At 42.0% G+C, this 25,174-nt stretch overlaps 1 protein-coding gene across 1 annotated transcript; it reads right to left on the bottom strand.

The window, feature by feature from the left end:
- Positions 1 to 921: 921 nt before the first annotated feature.
- On the bottom strand, positions 922 to 24,829 carry LOC139763334 (glutamate receptor ionotropic, delta-2-like). The gene is made up of 4 exons (XM_071689353.1): positions 24,806 to 24,829; positions 9,432 to 9,729; positions 8,865 to 9,085; positions 922 to 1,149 (listed from the first exon to the last, which is right to left on the bottom strand). The coding sequence occupies exons 1-4, from the start codon at positions 24,827 to 24,829 to the stop codon at positions 922 to 924; spliced, it is 771 nt and encodes a 256-aa protein (XP_071545454.1).
- Between the last annotated feature and the right edge of the window lie 345 nt (positions 24,830 to 25,174).

The raw sequence follows: 25,174 nt of genomic DNA, 5'->3' as shown, positions 1-25,174 counted from the left end.
CGGTCTTGAATGAGGCTAACCTTGTTTTCAATTGAGACAAATGCGAGTTTGTGAAGGCCAAGGGCTATGTGATCGGTCAAGGTGAGCTAGCCCCACCGACTGCAAAGGTCCACTCTTTATCCCAGATGAGTGCCCCCCGATCTCGAAGAGAACTGAGACGTTTTATGGGTATGGTTGGGTACTATCGGATGTTCATTGTCAATTTTGCAACACTCGCCATCCCTCTGACAGATTTATTAAAATAAGATGTTAGATATGTTTGGAATGAGCAGTGTGAGACAGTCTTTCATCAGTTAAAATCCATACTTTGTCATAGTCCTATTTTGCAGGCCCCTGATTCTGACCAGCCATTCAAGTTAACAGTAGATGCCAGTAATGTGGGAGCCGGTGCTGTCCTCTTGCAGGAGGACGAAAACAAGGTTGATCATCCTGTCAGCTATTTTAGTAAGAAATTCAATCCAGCCCAAAGGAATTATTCCACCATTGAGAAGGAACTTTTGTCTTTAATACTTACATTACAGCACTTTCATGTATATTTGTGCCCTTCAGGCCATGTTATCAGGGTGTATACTGACCACCACCCACTCAAATATGTTAACAAGTTCCGAGATAAGAATCAAAGGTTAACTAGGTGGGCCTTGTTCCTTCAAGAGTATAATTTAGATATTCACCATATCGCTGGCGCACATAATGTGTTAGCTGACTGTTTATCCCGCTCTTAAGGTGAGAAAATTCCTCTTCCAGATGAACATTTTGTGAATACGTCTCACTGACTTTCCCTTTTTCTTAGTCTCCATATATATGATAATTTCTCTATTAGACTTATCTGTTAACGAATCAAGACACCAAAACATCGGGTAACATGACCCAGTGTGCACAGACGATAAACGGATTAAGAAGAGGAAGCAAAAGAAGGATATATCATTTCATACTGGCTGGATGAAGACCTGAAGTGATGCAATAATAACCTGTGTTTGAAAAGTCTTGAGCCATGCGAACTTTTTCCGTGAGGTCTTCAGCGACAAGAACATGGTCACCAGGCCTGACCAGAGTGTCCACGACGTAAGGGAACTGTGTGGTGCGGTAGTACTTGATGAGTCCCACCCGATCCATCTCAGCCACCTCGCGCAGTATGCCAGTCTTGGCTAACTGCAATATACAACGGAAGCATCAGACAAAACAAAGTGGAATGAATATAACTCTGGATAATTAATATCGTTAGGATGAAAACTATGAATTATTACCATTGTACAATTTTTCTCGCATTTATTCCTCCCAATATATACGGTATAGATGGCCCATACATCGATATATCTTGATATATGTATTGTTATTCTTCATTATGAATAACATGAAGAACAATCCTCCTCATCCTTTTATTTCTTTTTCCAACTTGTTGTCATATATTTTTACAAACTTGTTTGGCCAGAATTTACCACCTTCTTTGTACTTCCTCGACAGTATCAGATTTCATCCCTCATTCACTCCTTGAGCTCGAGTCTCACTTTCCCATTTACCACCAGTTCATCCACAGTTGTATACGCTGTTCTCATTGTGATCATCGTCTCACTTAACATTTCTCTAAGATAATGGCCAGGCTCTTCTAACCTTCTGCCTCTTTTCACGTCTGCCGTATCTTGTCTGTATTCTGTGCTTCTCTTTCATTCATCCCTCGACCTATCAACCATGATTTAAAATGCACCACTGAAGTTCTCTTTGTTTGCAAGTTTCTAATCTGCTTCAAGTACCGCCTGGCTACAAATCTTCATAATAGCAATAATCATTACTTGCTGACCGCATCTGCCTTCACCATATCCAATCCTTCTCTTTTTTTGTTTCATAAATATTATTCAGCTTGTGTCTAACCTCTGTTAGATTTTGTCAGTATGCTAGCCTCTACCACGCTATTCTCTTCGCCTGGACTATGGTCTCTTTCAGATCAAAAATAATCATTGGGTTAAGCTTGTTTCCTTCCCTTCCCCCCAAAGTTCATCACTTCGTAAAACCTTCCATCATATTAACCACAAACTTCCCTGATTGTTCAGTACCTAACAGAGTATATCACATCCTCTTTACTTTACTTTGTTTTTTGTTAGTTGAGACACCACGAGCAACAAAGATCCGAATCAAAGCCATACCATGAACATCATATCTGTTTATTTATTCAATATACTTGATCGCCATTTTCATGCGTCAGCGAGGTAGCGCCAAGTAACAGACGAGGAGTGGCCCAATGAGTCATATACACATATATACACACATAAATGCCAATACACTTACATATACATATGAATATCAACATATACACACACACATATATAGATATAAATACACATACAAAAACATATGCATACATAACATACACATACTCATAATTGCTTGCCGTCATCTATTTCTGGCTCTACCCTGCCCCACAGGAAACAGCATCGCTACCCCCTGCTTCAGCGAAGTAGCGACAGGAAACAGGCAAAAAAGGCCACATTTGTTCACACTCACTCCCTAGCTGTTATGTGTAATGTACCGAAACCACAGCTCCCTAGCCACATCCACGCCCACAGACCTTTCCATGGTTTACCCCAGACGTTTCACATGCTCTGGTTCGGTCCATTGACAGCACGTAGACCCTGGTACGCGACATCTTTACAATTCCTTCTAGTCCTTGCACGCCTTTCACCCTCCTGTATGTTCAGAATTTAATTACTCAAAATCTTTTTCAATCCATCCTTCCTATCCACATCCCTATCCACATCCAGGTCCCATCCACATCCAGGTAATGTTTGAGGAAAGAAACCTGGAATTTTTGGCTCTAAGTGAAACGAAGCTCAAGGGTAAAGGGAAAGAGTTGTTTGGGAATGTCTTGGGAGTAAGGTCATGAGTTGGTGAGAGGATAAGAGCAAAGGAAGGAGTAGCACTACTTCTGACACAGGAGTTGTGGGAGTATGTGATAGAGTGTAAGAAAGTAAACTCTAGATTAATATGGTTAAAATTGAAAGTAGATGGAGAGAGATGGGTGATTATTGGTGCCTCAGCACCTGGTCATGAGAAGAAAAATCGTAAGACAAGTGTTTTGGGATCAGCTGAATGAGTGTTCTAGCAGCTTTGATGCACGAGACCGGGTTATAGTGATGGGTAATTTGAATGCAAAGATAAATAATGTGGCAGTTGAGGGTATGATTAGTGTACATGCGGTGTTCAGTGTTGTAAATGGAAATGATGAAAAGCATGTAGATTTGTGTGTTGAAAAAGGACTGGTGATTGGGAATACCTAGTTAAAAAAGAGAGATATACATAAGTATACGTATGCAAGTGGGAGAAATGGCCAGAGAGCGTTATTGGATTACGTGTTAATTGTTAGGCGCATGAAAGTGAGATTTTTGGTTGTTAATGTGCTGAGAGGGGCAACTGATGGATGTCTGATCATTATCTTGTGGAGGCGAATGTGAATGTATGTAGAGGTTTTCAGAAAAGAAGAGAGAATGTTGGGGTGAAGAGAGTGGTGAGAGTAAGTGAGCTTGGGAAGGAGACTTGTGTGAGGAAGTACCAGGAGAGATTGAATGCAGAATGGAATGGAGCAAATGACGTAGGGGGAGTGGGGGAGGAATAGTATGTATTAAGGGAAGCAGTGATGGCTTGCGTAAAATATGCCTGTGGCATGAAAAAGGTGGGAGGTGTGCTGATTAGAAAGGGTAGTAAGTGGTGGTATGAAGAAGTTAGATTGTAGTGAAAGAGAAGAGAGAGGCATTTTGACGGTTTTTGCAGAGAAATAGTTCAAATGACTGGGATATATATAAAAGAAGGAGGCAAGAGGCCAAGAGAAAGGTGCAAGAGGTGAAAAGTAGGGCAAATGAGAGTTGGGGTGAGAGCGTATCGTTAAATTCTAGGGAGAATAAATAGATGTTGTGGAAGGAGTTAAATAAAGTCATCAAGGCAAGAGAACAAATGGGAACATCGGTGAAAGGGGCTAATGGGTAGGTAATAACAAGTATTGGTGAAGTGAGAGGGAGATGGAGAGAGTATCGTGAAGGTTTGTTGAATGTGTTTGATGATAGAATGGCAGATATAGGGTGTTTTGGTCGAGGTGTTGAGCGACGTGAGAGGGTCAAGGAGAATATGCTAAGCAGCGAAGAAGTAGTGAAAGCTTTGCGGAAGATGAAAGCCGGGCAAGGCGTCGGGTTTGGAGGGTATTGCTGTAGAATTTATTAAAAAAGGGGGTGACTGTGTTGATTACTGGTTTGTGAGGATATTTATTATGTGTATAATTCATGGTGAAGTGCCTGAAGACTGGCGGAATGCATGCATAGTGCCACTGTACAAAGGCAAAGGGGATAAAAGTGAGTGTTCAAATTTCAGAGATATAAGTTGGTTGATTATTCCTGGGAAATCATATGGGAGGGTATTCATTGAGAGGGTCAAGGCATATACAGAGCATCAGACTGGGTAAGAGCAGTGTGGTTTCAAAAGTGGTAGAGGATGTGTGGACCAGGTTTTTGCTTTGAAGAATGTATGTGAGAAATACTTAGAAAACAGATGGATTTGTATGTAGCATCTATGGATCTGGAGAAGGTAAATGATAGGGTTGATAGAGATGCTCTGTGGAAGGTATTAGGAGTTTATGGTGTGGAAGGTAAGTTGCTGGAAGCGGTGAATTTTTTTGCATCGGGGATGTAAAGCATGAGTACGAGTAGGAAGAAGGGAAAGTAACTGGTTCCCAGTGAATGACTGTTTGCGGCAGGGGTGCGTGATGTCTCCATGGTTGTTTAATTTGTTTATGGATGGGGTTGTTAGAGAGGTGAATGCAAGAGTTTGGGAGAAAGGGGCAAGTATGTATTCTGTTGTGGATGAGAGGGCTTGGGAAATGAGTCAGTTATTGTTCGCTGATGATACAGCGCTGGTGGCTGATTCGGGTGATAAACTTCAGAAGCTGGTGACTGAGTTTAGTAAAGTGTGTGAAAGAAGAAAGCTGAGAGTAAATGTGAATAAGAGCAGGGTTATTGGGTTCAGTAGGGTTGAGGGACAAGTCAATTGGGAGGTAAGTTTCAGTGAAGAAAAGCTGGAGGAAATGAAGTGTTTTAGATATCTGGGGAGGGGGCGAAAGTTCTTCGAGCGTTGAAGAATGTGTGGAAGGCGAGAACATTATCTCGGAGAGCAAAAATTGGTATGTTTGAAGGAATAGTGGTTCCAACAATGATGTATGGTTGTGAGGCATGGACTATTGATAGGGTTGTGCAGAGGAGGGTGGATGTGTTGGAAATGAGATGTTTGAAGAGAATATGTGGTTTGAGGTGGTTTGATCGAGTAAGTAATGAAAGGGTAAGAGAAATGTGTGGTAATAAAAAGAGTGTGGTTGAGAGAGAGAGAGAGAGCAAAAGAGGATGTATTGAAATGGTTGGTCACATGCGGAGAATGAGTTAGGAAAGGTTGACAAAGAAGATATGTGTCACAGGTGGAGGGAACGAAGAAAAGTGGAAGACCAAATTAGAGGTGGAAGGACAGAATGAAAAAAAAAAAGAATGAGCGATCGGGTCCTGAACCTACCGGAGGGTGAAAGGCGTGCAAGGAATAGAGTGAATTGGAACGATGTGGTATACCGAGGTCGACGTGCTGTTAATGGACTAAACCATAACATGTGAAGCGTCTCGGGTAAACCATGGAAAGTTTTGTGGGCTTGGATGTGGGAAGGGAGATGTGGTTTCGGTGCATTACACATGACAGCTAGGGAATGAGTGTCAACGAATGTGGTCTTTGTTGTCTTTTCCCAGTGCTACCTCGCGCGCACGCGGGGGGAGGTGGGTGCCATTTTCATGTGTGGCGGGGTGGCAGCGAGAATGGATGAAGGCAGCATGTATGAATATGTACATGTGTATATATGTATATGTCTGTGTATGTATATGTATGTATACGTGGAAATGTATAGGCATTATATGTGCGTGTGTGGGCGTTTATCTATACACATGTGTATGAGGGTGGGTTGGGCCATTCTTTTGTCTGTTTCTCTGCGCTACTTCGCTGACACGGGAGACGGCGACAAAGTATAATAATAAAATCATATGCATATATAACATACGTATTCATACTTACTTGCCTTCATCCCTTTCTGGCGCTATCCCGCCCCACAGGAAACAGCATCGCCACCCACTGTTTCAGCGAGGTAGCGACAGGAAAAAGACAAAATAGGCCACATTCGTTCACACTCAGTCTCTAGCTGTCATGTATAATGCACCGAAACCATAGCTCCCTCCCCACATCCAGGACCGACAAAACTTTCCATGGTTTACCCCAGACACTTCACATGCCCTGGTTCAACCCATTGACAGCACGTCGACCCCGGTATAGCACATCGTTCCAATTCACTCTATTCCTCGCACGCCTTTCTCTCTCCTGAATTTTCAGGCCCCGATCGCTCAAAATCTTTTTCACTCCATCTTTCCACCTTCAATTTGGTCTCCTAATTCTCCTCTTTCCTCTCTTCTGACGCATATATCCTCTTTGTCAACCTTTCCCTCTCATTCTCTCCGTGACACCAAACCATTTCAAAACACCCTCTTCTGCTCTCTCAACCACACTCTTTTTATTACCAAACATCTCTCTTACCCTTTCATTACTTACTCGATCAAGCCACCTCACAGCACATATTGTCCTCAAACATTTCATTTCCCATAGCCCACTCCTCGCAACCATTTAACATTGTTGGAACCACCATTTCTTCAAACATACCCATATCTGCTTTCCGAGATAATGTTCTCGCCTTCCATACATTTTTCAACGCTCCCAGAACCCTCGCCCCCTCACCTACCCTGTGACTCACTTCCGCTTCCATGGTTCCATCTGCTGCCAAATCCACTCCCAGATATCAAGACACTTCATTTCCTCCAGTTTTTCTCCATTCAAACTTACCTCCAATTGACTTGTCTCCCAAACCTATTGTACCTAATATCCTTGCCCTTATACACACTTCTTCTTTCACACACTTTACCAAACTCAGTCATCAGCTTCTGCAGTTTCTCACCCGAATCAGCCACCAGCGCTGTATCATCACCGAACGACAACTGACTCACTTCCCAAGCCTTCTCATCCACAACAGACTGCATACTTGCCCCTTTTTCCAAAACTCTTGCATTCACCTCTCTAACATTCCCATCCATAAACAAGTTAAACAACCAGTTAAACAGCCATGGAGACATCACGCACCCCTGCCGCAAACCGACATTCACTGAGAACCATTCACTTTCCTCTCTTCGTACTCGTACACATGCCTTACGTCCTCGATAGAAACTTTCTAGCAACTTGCCTCCCACACCATATATTCTTAATTCCTTCCACAGAGCATCTCTCTTAACTATATCATATGACTTCTCGAGATCCATAAATGCTACATACAAATCCATTTGCTTTTCTAAGTATTTCTCAAATACATTCTTCAAAGCAAACACATGATCCACACACACACACACACACACACACACCCATATATATATATACATATATATATATATATATATATATATATATATATATATATATATATATATATATATATATATATATATATATATGTGTGTGTGTGTGTGTGTGTGTGTGTGTGTGTGTGTGTGTGTGTGTGTGTGTGTGTGTGTGTGTGTGTGTGTACATAGATATCTTTCTTTTTCCATACATATTCGCCATTCCCTGCGTCAACGAGGTAGCGTTAAGAACAGAGGACTGAGCCTTAGAGGGAATATCCTTACTTGGACCTTCTCTGTTCCTTGTTTTGGAAAATTGAAAATGAGAGGAGAGGATTTCCAGCCCTCCGCTCCCTTCCCTTTTAGTCGCCATCTACGACACGCAAGGAATACCTGTGTATCCATATTATTGACCAGCCCTTAGAGGTTGATGAACAGCTAGGTTAACTGTAGATCGACCGCCAGAACCCCGTTAAGAACCATTGCGCTCGACCTTCGGCGAACTGTGAATGCGTCACAGGCAGAACCAGAAACCGATATACCACGCGAGTTCATGTAATACACCAATGTGTCTCTGGTTCAGTCTTCCCAGGTCCCTGCTGTTTTGTACCAGTTGGTACTTTCTGTTTCTCTTCCTCTTCCCAGGAATTTGCTCCTGTTTTCCCTCCTTTATCTTCATCAGAGTCTGAGATGCCCGTTAAAGGTGTTTACTTCCGTTGACCTGTTTGAGGTACATCATACGAACACCTCTCACACCTGTTACTCTGATGGTTCTCGCTAGTTGCACCTCCTTTACTTCTGTTATCTCACGTCTGAGTTCCTTCATTCCTCAGAGTCTGATATCACAATCTTTGATGATATGACGCGTGTTTCATCTGTCACCATTTCCTTCCCGACACTTGTTGCTTTAGTCTTATAATTTCCTCCAATATTTCTTGGAACTTTGATTTCCGATGATAATATCACCGTTTTTACGGTATCGGCCAGTTCATCCCTTGACTCAGTGTGTGTGTGTGTGTGTGTGTGTGTGTGTGTGTGTGTGTGTGTGTGTGCGTGTGTGTGTGTGTGTGTGTGTGTGTGTGTGTGTGTGTGTGTGTGTGTGTGTGTGTGTGTGTGTGTGTGTGTGTGTGAATAGTATCTGTGATTGCTAATTGTGTGTTACGGGAAGAGAGGTTGACACTCATGTTGTCCGGTTTTTTAATCGTGTATGTATCTACCATGTGTGAACACACACACACACACCCTAGTCTAAGCCAACCACCTATTCATCAATTAGCCTTGAGGACAGGATGAACGTCTAGGCTGGCTGTGGTCTAACTACTGCTCCTAAAGACTCGAACCCAGGTGAATATTTTCATGGATGAAACTTGCATGACTTAACTCAGACGAACTTACGTAAAAAAGAAAATTCTTTTCAGTACTCACTCGGTAGAATTCCACGTAGACTGTGTTAGGCTCCCAGACCATAGTGACGGCCGGGTCATCTATGACCTGCCGGAGAGACTGGTAAGGTTGTGGGATGTGTCTCACGGCCAGGAGCGACATGAGGTTACCTTCGTAGCTCCGTGTTAACACTACGGTCATCATCATCCACAACCCCAACACAAGACGCTCCCACAACCACCACTCCGCCGGCACGATGTAGTCTTGCAAGATGATACGATGCGGGGTAGAAGACATCGGAGGCAAGTGGAGAGAGAGAGAGAGAGAGAGAGAGAGAGAGAGAGAGAGAGAGAGAGAGAGAGAGAGAGAGAGAGAGAGAGAGAGAGAGAGAGAGAGATTTAAACAGACCAGAGAAATGAATTGATTATTGGCCATTATATAACTTCTTCGAAACTGGATGTTTTTAATTTAATTTCGAATTTAACTAAAGCTAACATAATTCAGTGTTACCTTAAGCTAAGGTAATTCAGGGTTACCTTAAGTAAAGGCAAAAAATGTTACCTTAAGTTAAAGTAACCCAATGTAACCTTAAGTTATAGTAATCCATACCTTCCTGTAACAAGACACGCATATAGGCAAAGAAAACGTCCGTCGTTTTCTTCCTTGTGTTTCTAAACGTTGAAGTTGATGACACAAGAACCACTCCAGTAGGCACCACCAGAAGCGTCGTCAGGATGGCCGCCCACACCAGGGGCGTGAGGGGCAGCAAGAAGCCCCACGGGTCCACCTCTGGCCGCCCTCGACCGCCCATGATCCGCATATAGTCGATCAATATAGGTCTAGTGAAATCTACCACTAGCGAACGAATTTTACTGAAGCCAAATGGTCCCAGTCCGACATCTGCCTCCTGTTGACAGAATAAATTCAACACAAGTTTTCACCTTTAACAACGAAATATCATAACCCAGAAAAAGACTTCATTTAAGGCATATAGTCTAACCCATGAGGGAATTTCATTTTTCTAAATCCTGAATGTTCGCTCTTACAATAAACATCTCAATAAAACATTATGAATTGATCTATTTTATATATATATATATATATATATATATATATATATATATATATATATATATATATATATATATATATATATATATATATATATATATATATATATATATACATATATATATATATATATATATATATGAAAAGTTTTTATCGAGGATGTAAGGCATGTGTACGTGTAGGAAGAGAGGAAAGTGATTGGTTCTCAGTGAATGTTGGTTTGCGGCAGGGGTGTGTGATGTCTCCATGGTTGTTTAATTTGTTTATGGATGGGGTTGTTAGGGAGGTAAATGCAAGAGTCTTGGAAAGAGGGGCAAGTATGAAGTCTGTTGGGGATGAGAGAGCTTGGGAAGTGAGTCAGTTGTTGTTCGCTGATGATACAGCGCTGGTGGCGGATTCATGTGAGAAACTGCAGAAGCTGGTGACGGAGTTTGGTAAAGTGTGTGGAAGAAGAAAGTTAAGAGTAAATGTGAATAAGAGCAAGGTTATTAGGTACAGTAGGGTTGAGGGTCAAGTCAATTGGGAGGTGAGTTTGAATGGAGAAAAACTGAGGAAGTGAAGTGTTTTAGATATCTGGGAGTGGATCTGTCAGCGGATGGAACCATGGAAGCGGAAGTGGATCATAGGGTGGGGGAGGGGGCGAAAATTTTGGGAGCCTTGAAAAATGTGTGGAAGTCGAGAACATTATCCCGGAAAGCAAAAATGGGTATGTTTGAAGGAATAGTAGTTCCAACAATGTTGTATGGTTGCGAGGCGTGGGCTATGGATAGAGTTGTGCGCAGGAGGATGGATGTGCTGGAAATGAGATGTTTGAGGACAATGTGTGGTGTGAGGTGGTTTGATCGAGTAAGTAACGTAAGGGTAAGAGAGATGTGTGGAAATAAAAAGAGCGTGGTTGAGAGAGCAGAAGAGGGTGTTTTGAAATGGTTTGGGCACATGGAGAGAATGAGTGAGGAAAGATTGACCAAGAGGATATATGTGTCGGAGGTGGAGGGAACGAGGAGAAGAGGGAGACCAAATTGGAGGTGGAAAGATGGAGTGAAAAGGATTTTGTGTGATCGGGGCCTGAACATGCAGGAGGGTGAAAGGAGGGCAAGGAATAGAGTGAATTGGAGCGATGTGGTATACAGGGGTTGACGTGCTGTCAGTGGATTGAATCAAGGCATGTGAAGCGTCCGGGGTAAACCATGGAAAGCTGTGTAGGTATGTATATTTGCGTGTGTGGACGTGTGTATGTACATGTGTATGGGGGTGGGTTGGGCCATTTCTTTCGTCTGTTTCCTTGCGCTACCTCGCAAACGCGGGAGACAGCGACAAAGTATAAAAAAAAAAAAAAAAAAAAAAAAAATATATATATATATATATATATATATATATATATATATATATATATATATATATATATATATATATATATATATATATATATATATATATATATATATATATATATATATATATATATATATTTCTTTTTTCTATTTATTAGTTTATTTGCCATACTTAGTCGCTGTCTTATGCGTTAGCGAGCTAGCGCAAGGAAACAGACAAAAGATTGGCCAAACCCACCCATATACACATTATGCATACACGTCCACACATGCACATATACATACCTATACATTTTAACATATGCATACATAACCATACATAGACACATATATATATATACACATGTGTATAATTCATACTTGCTTCCATTATTTATTCCAGTCGCCACCCAGCCACACATGAAATGGCACCCCCCTCATCCCGCGCGCGCGCGAGGTAGCGCTAGAAACAAAGGTAATGTTCGTTCACACTCAGTCTCTAGCTGTCATGTATAATACACCGAAACCACAGCTCCATTTCCACATCCAGGCCCCACAAAACTTTCCATGGTTTAACCCCAGACGCTTCACATGCCCTGGTTCAATCCATTGACAGCACGTCGACCCCGGTATACCACATCGTTCCAATTCACTTTATTTCTTGCACGTCTTTCACCCTCGTGCATATTCAGGCCCTGATAGATCAAATTCTTTTTCACTTCATTCTTCCACCTCCAATTTGGTCTCCCACTTCTCCTCGTTCCCTCCACCTCTGGGGCATAAATCCTCTTTGTCAATCTTTCCTCACTCATTCTCTCAATGTGAGCAAACCATTTCGATACACCCTCTTCTGCTCTCTCAACCGCACTCTTTTTATTACAACACATCACTCTTACCCTCTCATTACTTACTCGATCAAACCACCTCACACCACATGTTGTCCTCAAACATCTCATTTCCAACACATCCACCCTCCTTCGCACAACCCTATCCATAGCCCACGCCTCGCAACCATGCAACATAGTTGGAACCACTATTCCCTCAAACATGCCCATTTTTGCTTTGTGAGATAAAGTTCTCTCCTTCCACATATTCGTCAACGCTCTCAGAACTTTCGCCCCCTTCCCCACCCTGAGACTAATTTCCGCTTACATGGTTCCATCCACTGCCAAATACACTCCCAGATACTTAAAACACTTCTCTTCCTCCAGGTTTCTCCGTTCAAACTCACCTCTAAATTGACTTGTTCCTCAAACCCACTGTACCTAATGGCCTTAACCTTATTCTCAGCTTTCTTCTTTCACACACTTTACCAAACCCAGTCACCAGCTCCTGCGGTTTCTCACCCGAATCAGCCACCAGCGATGTATCATCAGTGAACAACAGCTGACTCACTTCCTAAGCCCTCTCATCCACAAGAGACTGCATACTTACCTTCCTCTCCAAAACTCTTGCATTCACCTCCCTAATAATCCCATCCATAAACAAATTAAACAACAATGGAGACATCACGCACCCCTGCCGCAAATCAACATTTACTGAGAACTAATCACTTTCCTCTCTTCCTACTCCTATACATGCCTTACATCCTCGATAAAAACTTTTCACTGCTACTAGCAACTTACCTCCCACACCAAATTCTCTTAATACCTTCCACAGAGAATCTCTATCAACTCTATCATATGCCTTCTCCAGATCCATAAATGCTACATTCAAATCCATTTGTTTTCATAAGTATTTCTCACATACATTCTTCAAAGCGAACACATGTTCCACACATATATTTTCTTTTTTTTTTTTTTATACTTTGTCGCTGTCTCCCGCGTTTGCGAGGTAGCGCAAGGAAACAGACGAAAGAAATGGCCCAACCCCCCCACCCCATACACATGTATATACATACGTCCACACACGCAAATATACATACCTACACAGCTTTCCATGGTTTACCCCAGACACTTCACATGCCTTGATTCAATCCACTGACAGCACGTCAACCCAGGTATACCACATCGCTCCAATTCACTCTATTCCTTGCCCTCCTTTCACCCTCCTGCATGTTCAGGCCCCGATCACACAAAATCTTTTTCACTCCATCTTTCCACCTCCAATTTGGTCTCCCTCTTCTCCTTGCTCCCTCCACCTCCGACACATATATCCTCTTGGTCAATCTTTCCTCACTCATCCTCTCCATGTGCCCAACCACTTCAAAACACCCTCTTCTGCTCTCTCAACCACGCTCTTTTTATTTCCACACATCTCTCTTACCCTTACGTTACTTACTCGATCAAACCACCTCACACCACACAATGTCCTCAAACATCTCATTTCCAGCACATCCATCCTCCTGCGCACAACTCTATCCATAGCCCACGCCTCGCAACCATACAACATTGTTGGAACCACTATTCCTTCAAACATACCCATTTTTGCTTTCCGAGATAATGTTCTCGACTTCCACACATTCTTCAAGGCCCCCAGAATTTTCGCCCCCTCCCCCACCCTATGATCCACTTCCGCTTCCATGGTTCCATCCGCTGCCAGATCCACTCCCAGATATCTAAAACACTTCACTTCCTCCAGTTTTTCTCCATTCAAACTCACCTCCCAATTGACTTGACCCTCAACCCTACTGTACCTAATAACCTTTGCTCTTATTCACATTTACTCTTAACTTTCTTCTTCCACACACTTTACCAAACTCAGTCACCAGCTTCTGCAGTTTCTCACATGAATGAGCCACCAGCGCTGTATCATCAGCGAACAACAACTGACTCACTTCCCAAGCTCTCTCATCCCCAACAGACTTCATACTTGCCCCTCTTTCCAAAACTCTTGCATTTACCTCCCTAACAACCCCATCCATAAACAAATTAAACAACCATGGAGACATCACACACCCCTGCCGCAAACCTATATTCACTGAGAACCAATCACTTTCCTCTCTTCCTACACGTACACATGCCTTACATCCTCGATAAAAACTTTTCACTGCTTCTAACAACATATATATATATGGGTAAAACTGAAAGTTGATGGAGAGAGGTGGGTGATTATTGGTGCATATGCACCTGGGCATGAGAAGAAAGATCAAGAGAGGCAAGTGTTTTGGGAGCAGCTGAATGAGTGTGTTAGTGGTTTTGATGCACGAGACCGGGTTATAGTGATGGGTGATTTGAATGCAAAGGTGAGTAATGTGGCAGTTGAGGGAATAATTGGTATACATGGGGTGTTCAGTGTTGTAAATGGAAATGGTGAAGAGCTTGTAGATTTATGTGCTGAAAAAGGACTGATGATTGGGAATACCTGGTTTAAAAAGCGAGATATACATAAGTATACTTATGTAAATAGGAGAGATGGCCAGAGAGCGTTATTGGATTACGTGTTAATTGACAGGCGTGCGAAAGAGAGACTTTTGGATGTTAATGTGCTGAGAGGTGCAACTGGAGGGATGTCTGATCATTATCTTGTGGAGGCTAAGGTGAAGATTTGTATGGGTTTTCAGAAAAGAAGAGTGAATGTTGGGGTGAAGAGGGTGGTGAGAGTAAGTGAGCTTGAGAAGGAGACCTGTGTGAGGAAGTAGCAGGAGAGACTGAGTACAGAATGTAAAAAGGTGAGAACAATGGAAGCAAGGGGAGTGGGGGAGGAATGGGATGTATTTAGGGAATCAGTGATGAATTGCGCAAAAGATGCTTGTGGCATGAGAAGAGTGGGAGGTGGGTTGATTAGAAAGGGTAGTGAGTGGTGGGATGAAGAAGTAAGAGTATTAGTGAAGGAGAAGAGAGAGGCATTTGGACGATTTTTGCAGGGAAAAAATGCAATTGAGTGGGAGATGTATAAAAGAAAGAGACAGGAGGTCAAGAGAAAGGTGCAAGAGGTGAAAAAAAGGGCAAATGAGAGTTGGGGTGAGAGAGTATCATTAAATTTCAGGGAGAATAAAAAGATGTTCTGGAAGGAGGTAAATAAAGTGCGTAAGACAAGGGAGCAAATGGGAACTTCAGTGAAGGGCGCAAATGGGGAGGTGATAACAAGTAGTGGTGATGTGAGAAGGAGATGGAGTGAGTATTTTGAAGGTTTGTTGAATGTGTTTGATGATAGAGTGGCAGATATAGGGTGTTTTGGTCGAGGTGGTGTGCAAAGTGAGAGGGTTAGGGAAAATGATTTGGTAAACAGAGAAGAGGTAATGAAAGCTTTGCGGAAGATGAAAGCCGGCAAGGCAGTAGGTTTGGATGGTATTGCAGTGGAATTTATTAAAAAACGGGGTGACTGTATTGTTGACTGGTTGGTAAGGTTATTTAATGTATGTATGACTCATGGTGAGGTGCCTGAGGATTGGCGGAATGCGTGCATAGTGCCATTGTACAAAGGCAAAGGGGTAAGAGTGAGTGCTCAAATTACAGAGGTATAAGTTTGTTGAGTATTCCTGGTAAATTATATGGGAGGGTATTGATTGAGAGGGTGAAGGCATGTACAGAGCATCAGATTGGGGAAGAGCAGTGTGGTTTCAGAAGTGGTAGAGGATGTGTGGATCAGGTGTTTGCTTTGAAGAATGTATGTGAGAAATACTTAGAAAAGCAAATGGATTTGTATGTAGCATTTATGGATCCAGAGAAGGCATATGATAGAGTTGATAGAGATGCTCTGTGGAAGGTATTAAGAATATATGGTGTGGGAGGAAAGTTGTTAGAAGCAGTGAAAAGTTTTTATCGAGGATGTAAGGCATGTGTACGTGTAGGAAGAGAGGAGAGTGATTGGTTCTCAGTGAATGTAGGTTTGCGGCAGGGGTGTGTGATGTCTCCATGGTTGTTTAATTTGTTTATGGATGGGGTTGTTAGGGAGGTAAATGCAAGAGTCCTGGAAAGAGGGGCAAGTATGAAGTCTGTTGGGGATGAGAGAGCTTGGGAAGTGAGTCAGTTGTTGTTCGCTGATGATACAGCGCTGGTGGCTGATTCATGTGAGAAACTGCAGAAGCTGGTGACTGAGTTTGGTAAAGTGTGTGGAAGAAGAAAGTTAAGAGTAAATGTGAATAAGAGCAAGGTTATTAGGTACAGTAGGGTTGAGGGTCAAGTCAATTGGGAGGTGAGTTTGAATGGAGAAAAACTGGAGGAAGTAAAGTGTTTTAGATATCTGGGAGTGGATCTGGCAGCGGATGGAACCATGGAAGCGGAAGTGGATCATAGGGTGGGGGAGGGGGCGAAATTTCTGGGGGCCTTGAAGAATGTGTGGAAGTCGAGAACATTATCTCGGAAAGCAAAAATGGGTATGTTTGAAGGAATAGTGGTTCCAACAATGTTGTATGGTTGCGAGGCGTGGGCTATGGATAGAGTTGTGCGCAGGAGGATGGATGTGCTGGAAATGAGATGTTTGAGGACAATGTGTGGTGTGAGGTGGTTTGATCGAGTGAGTAACGCAAGGGTAAGAGAGATGTGTGGAAATAAAAAGAGCGTGGTTGAGAGAGCAGAAGAGGGTGTTTTGAAGTGGTTTGGGCACATGGAGAGAATGAGTGAGGAAAGATTGACCAAGAGGATATATGTGTCGGAGGTGGAGGGAACGAGGAGAAGAGGGAGACCAAATTGGAGGTGGAAAGATGGAGTGAAAAAGATTTTGTGTGATCGGGGCCTGAACATGCTGGAGGGTGAAAGGAGGGCAAGGAATAGAGTGAATTGGAGCGATGTGGTATACCGGGTTGACGTGCTGTCAGTGCATTCTATCAAGGCATGTGAAGCGTCTGGGGTAAACCATGGAAAGCTGTGTAGGTATGTATATTTGCGTGTGTGGACGTATGTATATACATGTGTATGGGGGGGGGGTTGGGCCATTTCTTTCGTCTGTTTCCTTGCGCTACCTCGCAAACGCGGGAGACAGCGACAAAGTATAAAAAAAAAATACATATATATATATATATATATATATATATATATATATATATATATATATATTTGAAAAAGATTTTGTGTGATCGGGGCCTGAACATGCAGGAGGGTGAAAGGAGGGCAAACAATAGAGTGAATTGGATCGATGTGGTATACCGGGGTTGACGTGCTGTCAGTGGATTGAATCAGGGCATGTGAAGCGTCTCGGGTAAACCATGGAAAGCTGTGTAGGTATGTATATTTGCGTGTGTGGACGTATGTATATACATGTGTATGGGGGTGGGTTGGGCCATTTCTTTCGTCTTTTTCCTTGCGGTACCTCGCAAACGCGGGAGACAGCGACAAAGCACAAATATATATATATATATATATATATATATATATATATATATATATATATATATATATATATATATATATATATATATTTTCTTTCTTTCTCTTTTTATTTATTACATTTTGACGCTGTCACCCGCATTACCGAGGTAACGCAGGGAAACAGACGAAAGAATGGCCCAATCCATCCACATACACATATATGCACATACACGTCCATGCACGCATATATACATACCTATACATTTCAACTTAAAAATATATATACAAACACAGCCATATACATATATACACATGTACGTAATTCATATCTGCTGCCTTTATTCAGTTCCGTTACCACCCCGTCACACATGAAATGATACCCCCTCTCCCCGCATGCGCGCGAGGTAGCGCTAGCAGAAGACGACGAAGGCCACATCCGTTCTCACTTATTCTCTACCTATCATGTATGATGCACCGAAACCACAGTTCCCTTTTCACATCAAGGCCCCGCAAAACTTTCCATGGTTTACCCCATACTCTTCACATGCCCTACTTCAATCCAATGATAGCACGTCGACCCTGGTATACCAATTCGTTACAATGCATTCTGTTTCTTTCACGCCTTTCAACCTCCTGCTTGTTCAGGCCAGGATCGTTCAAAATCTTTTTCACTCTATCCTTCCAACTCCAATTTCGTCTCCCACTTCCCCTTGTTCCCTCCACCTCTGACACATATATCCTCTTTGTCAATCTTTCCTCACTCATTCTCTCCATGTGACCAAACCATTTCAAAACACCCTCTTCTGCTCTCTCAACCACATTCTTTTTATTACAACACGTCTCTCTTACCCTTTCATTACTTACTCGATGAAACCACCTCCAACCACATATTTTCCTCAAACATCTCATTTCCAACACATCCACCCTCCTCCGTTCAGCTCTATCTATAGCCCACACCTCGCAACCATATAACATTGATGATACCACTATTCCTTCAAACACACCCATTTCTGCTTTCGGAGATAATGCTCTCGCCTTCCACACATATTTTAAGGCTCCCAGAACTTTCGCCCCCTCCCCTACCCTGTGGCTCACTTCTGTTCACATGGTTCCATCGCTGCCAAATCCACACCAAGACATGTAAAACACTTCATTTCCTCCAGTTTTTTCTCCATTCAAACTTACCTCGAAAATGACTTGTCCCTCAACCCTACTGTATAACATGGCTCTTATTCACATTTACTCTCAGCTTCCATCTTTCAAACACTTTACCCAATTCAGTCACCAGTGTCTGCAGTTTCTCACCCGAATCAGCCACCAGCGATGTATCATCAGCGAACAACAACTGACTCACTTCCCAAGCCCTCTCATCCACAATAGACTACATACATGGCCCTCTCTCCAAAACTCTTACATTTACCTCCCTAGCAACCCCATCCATAGGAAAATTAAACAGCCATGGAGACATCACGCACCCCTGCCGCAAACCGACATTCACTTGGAATCAATCACTTTCCTCTCTTCCTACTCGTACACATGCCTTACATCCTTGACGAAAAATTTTCACTGTTTCTAGTAACTTGCCTCCCACATCATATATTCTTGATAACTTCCACAGAGCATCTCTATGAACTCTATCATATGCCTTCTCCAGATTCATAAATGCTGCATACAAATACAATCGTTTTCTATTTCTCACATACTTTCTTCAAAGCAAACACCTGATCCACACATCCTCCACCTCTTCTGAAACCACACTCCTCTTCCCCAATCTGATGCTTTGTACATGCTTTCACCCTCTCAATTGATATCCTCCCATATAATTTCACAGGGATACTCAACAAATTTATACCTCTGTAATTTAAGCACTCACCTTCATCCTCTTTGCCTTTGTAAAATGGCATTATGCATGCATTCAGCCAATCCTCAGCAACCTCAGCATCAGCCATACATACTTTAAATATGTCAACAACACAGTCACCCCCCTGTTTATAAATTCCACTGCAAACCCGCTGCCTTGCCGGCTTTCATCTTCCGCAAAGCTTTTACTACCTCTTCTCTGTTTACCAAATCAATCTCCCTAACCCTCTCACTTCCCACACCACCACGACCAAAACACCCCATATCTGCCACTCTATCATCTAACACATTCAACAAGCCTTCAAAATACTCACTCCGTCTCCTTCTCACATCACCACTACTTTTCATTGCCTCAACGTGATCCCCCTTCACTGATGTTCCCATTTGTTGTCTTGTCCTACGCACTTTATCTACCTCCTCCGACAACATCTTTTTATTCTCCCGAAATTCAATGAGACTCTCTTACCGCAACTCTCATTTGAACTCTTTTTCACTTCTTGCACCTTTCTCTTGACCTCCTACCTCTTTCTTTTATACATCTCCCTGTCATTTGCACTCTTTTCCAGAAAAACTCCTCCAAATGCCTCTCTCATCTATTGCACTAACAATCTTACTTCTTCAACCCACCACTCACTACCCTTTCTAATCTCCCTACCTCCCACGCTTCTTAGGCCACAAGCATCTTTTACGCAAGCCATCATTGCTTCCCTAAATACATCCCATTCCTCCGCCACTCCTCTTACGTCCTTTGCTCTCACTTTCTTCCACTGAGCATTCAGTCTCTCCTGGTACTTCCTAAAACAAGTCTCCTTCCCAAGCTAACTTACTCTCACAATTCTCTTCAACCCAACTTTCTCTCTTCTTTTCTGAAAATATCTACAAATCTTCACCTTCACCTCCACAAGATAATGATTAGACATCCGTCCAGTTGCACCAATGAGCACATTAACATCCAAACGTCTCTCTTTCACGAGCCTATCGATTATCGCATAATCCAATATTGCTCTCTGGCCATTTCTCCTGCTTACATACGTATACTTGTGTATATCCTTCTTTTTAAACTATGTATTCCCAGTCACCAGTCCTTTTCCGGCATACAGATCTACAGCCTCATCACCATTTCCATCTTAATACTAAACACCCCATGTATACCAATTATTCCCTCAATTACCACATTACTCACCTTTGATTTCGAATCACCCATCACTATAACCCGGTCTCGTGCATCAAAACTATTAACACACTCACTCAGCTGCTCCCAAAACACTTGCCTCTCATGATCTTTCTTCTCATGCCCTGCTGCATATGCACATATAATCACCCATCTCTCTCCATCCACTTTTAGTTTTTCCCATATCAATCTAGAGTTTACTTTCTTACACTCTATCACATACTCCCAGAACTCTTCCAGGAGTAATACTACTTCTTACCTTCCTCTTGTCCTTTCACCAACCTCTGACTTTACTCTCAAAACATTCGCAAACCACTCTTCCCTTTTACCTTGAGCTTCGTTTCACTCACAGCCAAAACATCCATGTTTCTCTCAAACATACTACCTATCTCTCCTTTTTTCTCATCTTGGTTACATCCACACACATTCAGACACCCCAAACTGCGCCTTCGAGGAGGATGAGCACTCCCCGCGTGACTCCCCTGTTTCCCTTTTAAAAAGTCTGAATGGGTGTGGATGTAACCAAGATGAGAAAAAATGACATATAGGGAGTATGTTTAAAGAAAGGCACCTGGATGTTTTGGCTCTGAGTGAAACGAAGCTCAAGGTAAAGGGGAAGAGTGGTTTGGGAATGTCTTGGGAGTAAAGTTAGGGATTGGTTTGAGGACAAGAGGAAGGGAAGAAGTAGCACTACTAATAAAATTGGAGTGGTGGGAATATGTAATAAAGTGTAAGAAACTAAACTCTAGATTGAAACAGGTAAAACTGAAAGTTGATGGAGAGAGATAGGTGATTATTAGCGCATATGCACTTGGGCATGAGAAGAAAGATCATGGGAGGCAAGTGTTTTAGGAACAGCTGAGTGAGTGTGTTGTTAGCTTTGATGCACGAGGCCGGGTTATAGTGATGGGTGATTTGAATGCAAAGGTGAGTTATGTGGCAGTTGAGGGAATAATTGTTGTACATGGGGTGTTCAGTGTTGTAAATGGAAATGGTGAAGTGCTTGTAGATTTATGTGCTGAAAAAGGACTGATGATTGGGAATACCTTGTTTAAAAAGACAGATATACATATGTATACGCATGTACGTAGGAGAGATGGCCAGAGAGCGTTATTGTATTACGTGTTAATTGATAGGAGCCCGAAAGAGAGACTTTTGGATGTTAATGTGCTGAAAGGTGCAACTGGAGGGATCTCTCATGATAATCTTGTGGAAGCGAAGATTAAGATTTGTAGAGGTTTTCGGAAGAGAAGAAAGAATGTTAGGGTGAAAAGAGTGTTGAGAGTAAGTGAACTTGGGAAGGAGACTTGTGTGAGGAAGTACCAGGATAGACTGAGTACAGAATGGAAAAAGGTGACAACAAAGGAGGTAAGGGGAGTGGAGGAGGAATAGGATGTATTTAGGGAAGCAGTGATGGCTTGCGCAAAAGATGCTTGTGGCATGAGAAGCGTGGGAGGTGGGCAGATTAGAAATGGTAGCGAGTGATGGGGTGAAGAAGTAAGATTATTACTGAAAGAGAAGCGAGAGGCATTTGGACGATTTTTGCAAGGAAATAATGCAAATGAGTGGGAGATGTATAAAAGAAAGAGGCAGGAGGTCAAGATAAAGGTGCAACAGGTGAAAAAGAGGGCAAATGAGAGTCGGAGTGAGAGAGTATCATTAAATTTTAGGGAGAATAAAAAGATGTTTTGGAGGAAGGTAAATAAAGTGCGTAAGACAAGGGAGCAAATGGGAACTTCAGTGAAGGGGGCTAATGGGGAGGTGATAACAAGTACTGGTGATGTGAGAAGGATATGGAGTAAATTTTTTGAAGGTTTGTCGAATGTGTTTGATGATAGAGTGGCAGATGTAGTGGGTTTTGGTCGAGGTGGTGCGCAAAGGGAAAGGGTTGGGGATAATCACTTGGTAAACAGAGGAAAGGTAGTAAGAGCTTTGCGGAAGATGAAAGCTGGCAAGGCAGCGAGTTTGGATGGTATCGCAGTGGAATTTATTAAAAAAGGGGGTGACTGTATTGTTGACTAGTTGGTGAGGTTATCTAATGTATGTATGACGCATGCTGATGTGCCTGAGGATTGGGGGAATGCTTGCATAGTGTTATTGTACAAAGGCAAAGGGGATAAAAGTGAGTGCTCAAATTACAGAGGTATAAGCTTGTTGAGTATCATTGGGAAATTATATGGGAGTGTATTGACTGAGAGGGTGAAAGCATGTACAGAGCTTCAGATTGGGGAAGAGCAGTGTGGTTTCAGAAGTGGTAAAGTATGTGTGGATCAGGTGTTTGCTTTGAAGAATGTATGTGAGAAATACTTAGAAAAGCAAATGGATTTTTGTGTAGCATTTATGGATCTGGAAAAGGCATATGATATAGTTGATAGAGATGTTCTGTGGAAAGTTTTAAGAATATATGGTGTGGGAGGCAAGTTGTTAGAAGCAGTGGAAAGTTTTTATCGAGGATGTAAGGCATGTGTACGTGTAGGAAGAGAGGAAAGTGATTGGTTCTCAGTGAATGTAGGTTTGCGACAGGCGTGTGTAATGTTTCCATGGTTGTTTAATTTGTTTGTGGATGGGGTTGTTAGGGAGGTGAATGCAAGAGTTTTGGAAAGAGGGACGAGTATGCAGTCTGCTGTGGATGAGAGAGCTTGGGAAGTGAGTCAGTTGTTGTTCGCTGATGATACAGCACTGGTGGCTGATTCATGTGAGAAACTGCAGAAGCTGGTGACTGAGTTTGGTAAAGTGTGTGAAAGAAGAAAGTTAAGAGTAAATGTGAATAAGAGCAAGGTTATTAGGTACAGTAGGGTTGAGGGTCAAGTCAATTGGGAGGTAAGTTTGAATGGAGAAAAACTGGAGGAAGTAAAGTGTTTTAGTTATCTGGGAGTGGATCTGTCAGCGGATGGAACCATGGAAGCGGAAGTGAATCATAGGGTGGGGGAGGGGGCGAAAATTCTGGGAACCTTGAAGAATGTTTGAAAGTCGAGAACATTATCTCGGAAAGCAAAAATGGGTATGTTTGAAGGAATAGTTGTTCCAACAATGTTTTATGGTTGCGAGGCGTGGGCTATGGATAGAGTTGTGCGCAGGAGGGTGGATGTGCTGGAAATGAGATGTTTGAGGACAGTATGTGGTGTGAGGTGGTTTGATCGAATGAGTAATGTAAGGGTAAGAGAGATGTGTGGAAATAAGAAGAGTGTGCTTGAGAGAGCAGAAGAGGGTGTTTTGAAATTGTTTGGTCACATGGAGAGAATGAGTGAGGAAAGATTGACCAAGAGTATATATGTGTCAGAAGCGGAGGGAAAGAGGAGAAGTGGGAGACCAATTTGGAGGTGGAAAGATGGAGTGAAAAAGATTTTGAGTGATCGGGGCCCGAACATGCAGGTGGGTGAAAGGCGTGCAAGGAATAGAATGAATTGGAATGATGTGGTATACCGGGTGGACGTGCTGTCAATGGATTGAACCAGGGCATGTGAAGCGTCTGGGATAAACCATGGAAAGTTCCGTGGGGCCTGAATGTGAAAAGGGAGCTGTGGTTTCGTTGCATTTTTACATGACAGCTAGAGACTGAGTGTGAACGAATGGGGCCAGTGTTGTCTTTTTCTAGCGCTACCTCGCACACATGAGGGGGGAGGGGATGTTATTCCATGTGTGGCGAGGTGGCGATTTTAATAAATAAAGGTAGACAGTATGAACTATGTACATGTGTAAATATGTATATATCTGTGTGTGTATATATATGTGTACATTGAGATGTATAGGTATGTATATTTGAGTATGTGGACGTGTATGTATGTACATGTGTATGTGGGTGGTTGGGCCATTCTTTCGTCTGTTTCCTTGCGCTACCTCTCTAATGCCGGAGACAGCGACAAAGGAAAATAATAAATAAATATATATATATATATATATATATATATATATATATATATATATATATATATATATATATATATATATATATATATATATATATATATGTATATATATATATATATATATATATATATATATATATATATATATATATATATATATATATATATATATATATATATATATATATATATATATATATATATATATACATATATATATATATATATATATGGGGATAGGGGAGAAAGAATACTTCCCACGTATTCCCTGCGTGTCGTAGAAGGCGACTAAAAGGGAAGGGAGCGGGGGGCTGGAAATCCTCCCCTCTCGTTTTTGTTTTTTTTCTAATTTTCCAAAAGAAGGAACAGAGAAGATATTCCCTCAAAGGCCCAGTCCTCTGTTCTTAACGCTACCTCGCTATCGCGGGAAATAGCGAATAGTATAAAAAAAAAAAAAAATATATATATATATATATATATATATAAGAATATATAAGAAGGTAGGATAGGAACTTACTCTTCTGTCCACCATGCCCACCATACCGGTGTAGGATCCGTCAGCCTCTCTAGTGCCCCACGACCCATCAGGAGGACGTGTGAATGAATACCTAGTAAGGAAAATGGTGAAAGACGATGGTTGCCCAAGTTACTTGTCTTAGGTGTACTCTTCTGAAATTTCATTTCGACTTTTCTCTCTTAGAATGTACTACATTCTCTACATAATTATGCTTATACTATATATATATATATATATATGTTTATATATATATATATATATATATATATATATATATATATATATATATATATATATATATATATATATATCCCTGGGGATAGGGGATTAAGAATACTTCCCACGTATTCCCTGCGTGTCGTAGAAGGC

Source organism: Panulirus ornatus, chromosome 46 (assembly GCF_036320965.1).
Source record: "Panulirus ornatus isolate Po-2019 chromosome 46, ASM3632096v1, whole genome shotgun sequence".
NCBI classification, from domain to species: Eukaryota; Metazoa; Arthropoda; class Malacostraca; order Decapoda; family Palinuridae; genus Panulirus; species Panulirus ornatus.
The sequence above is the reverse complement of the archived record's forward strand: the minus strand, read 5'-3'. Positions and strand labels throughout refer to the sequence as shown.

Bases quoted from the DNA above. Each gene is read 5' to 3' on its own strand.
- LOC139763334 (XM_071689353.1), bottom strand. From the start codon at position 24,829: ATGGTGGGCATGGTGGACAGAAGA. The intron at 9,086-9,431 runs GTATGGATTACT...TCATCTTGCAAG, and splicing joins GCGTGTCTTGTTACAGGAAG to ACTACATCGTGCCGGCGGAG. The intron at 1,150-8,864 runs GTGAGTACTGAA...TGTATATTGCAG, and splicing joins TCTACGTGGAATTCTACCGA to TTAGCCAAGACTGGCATACT.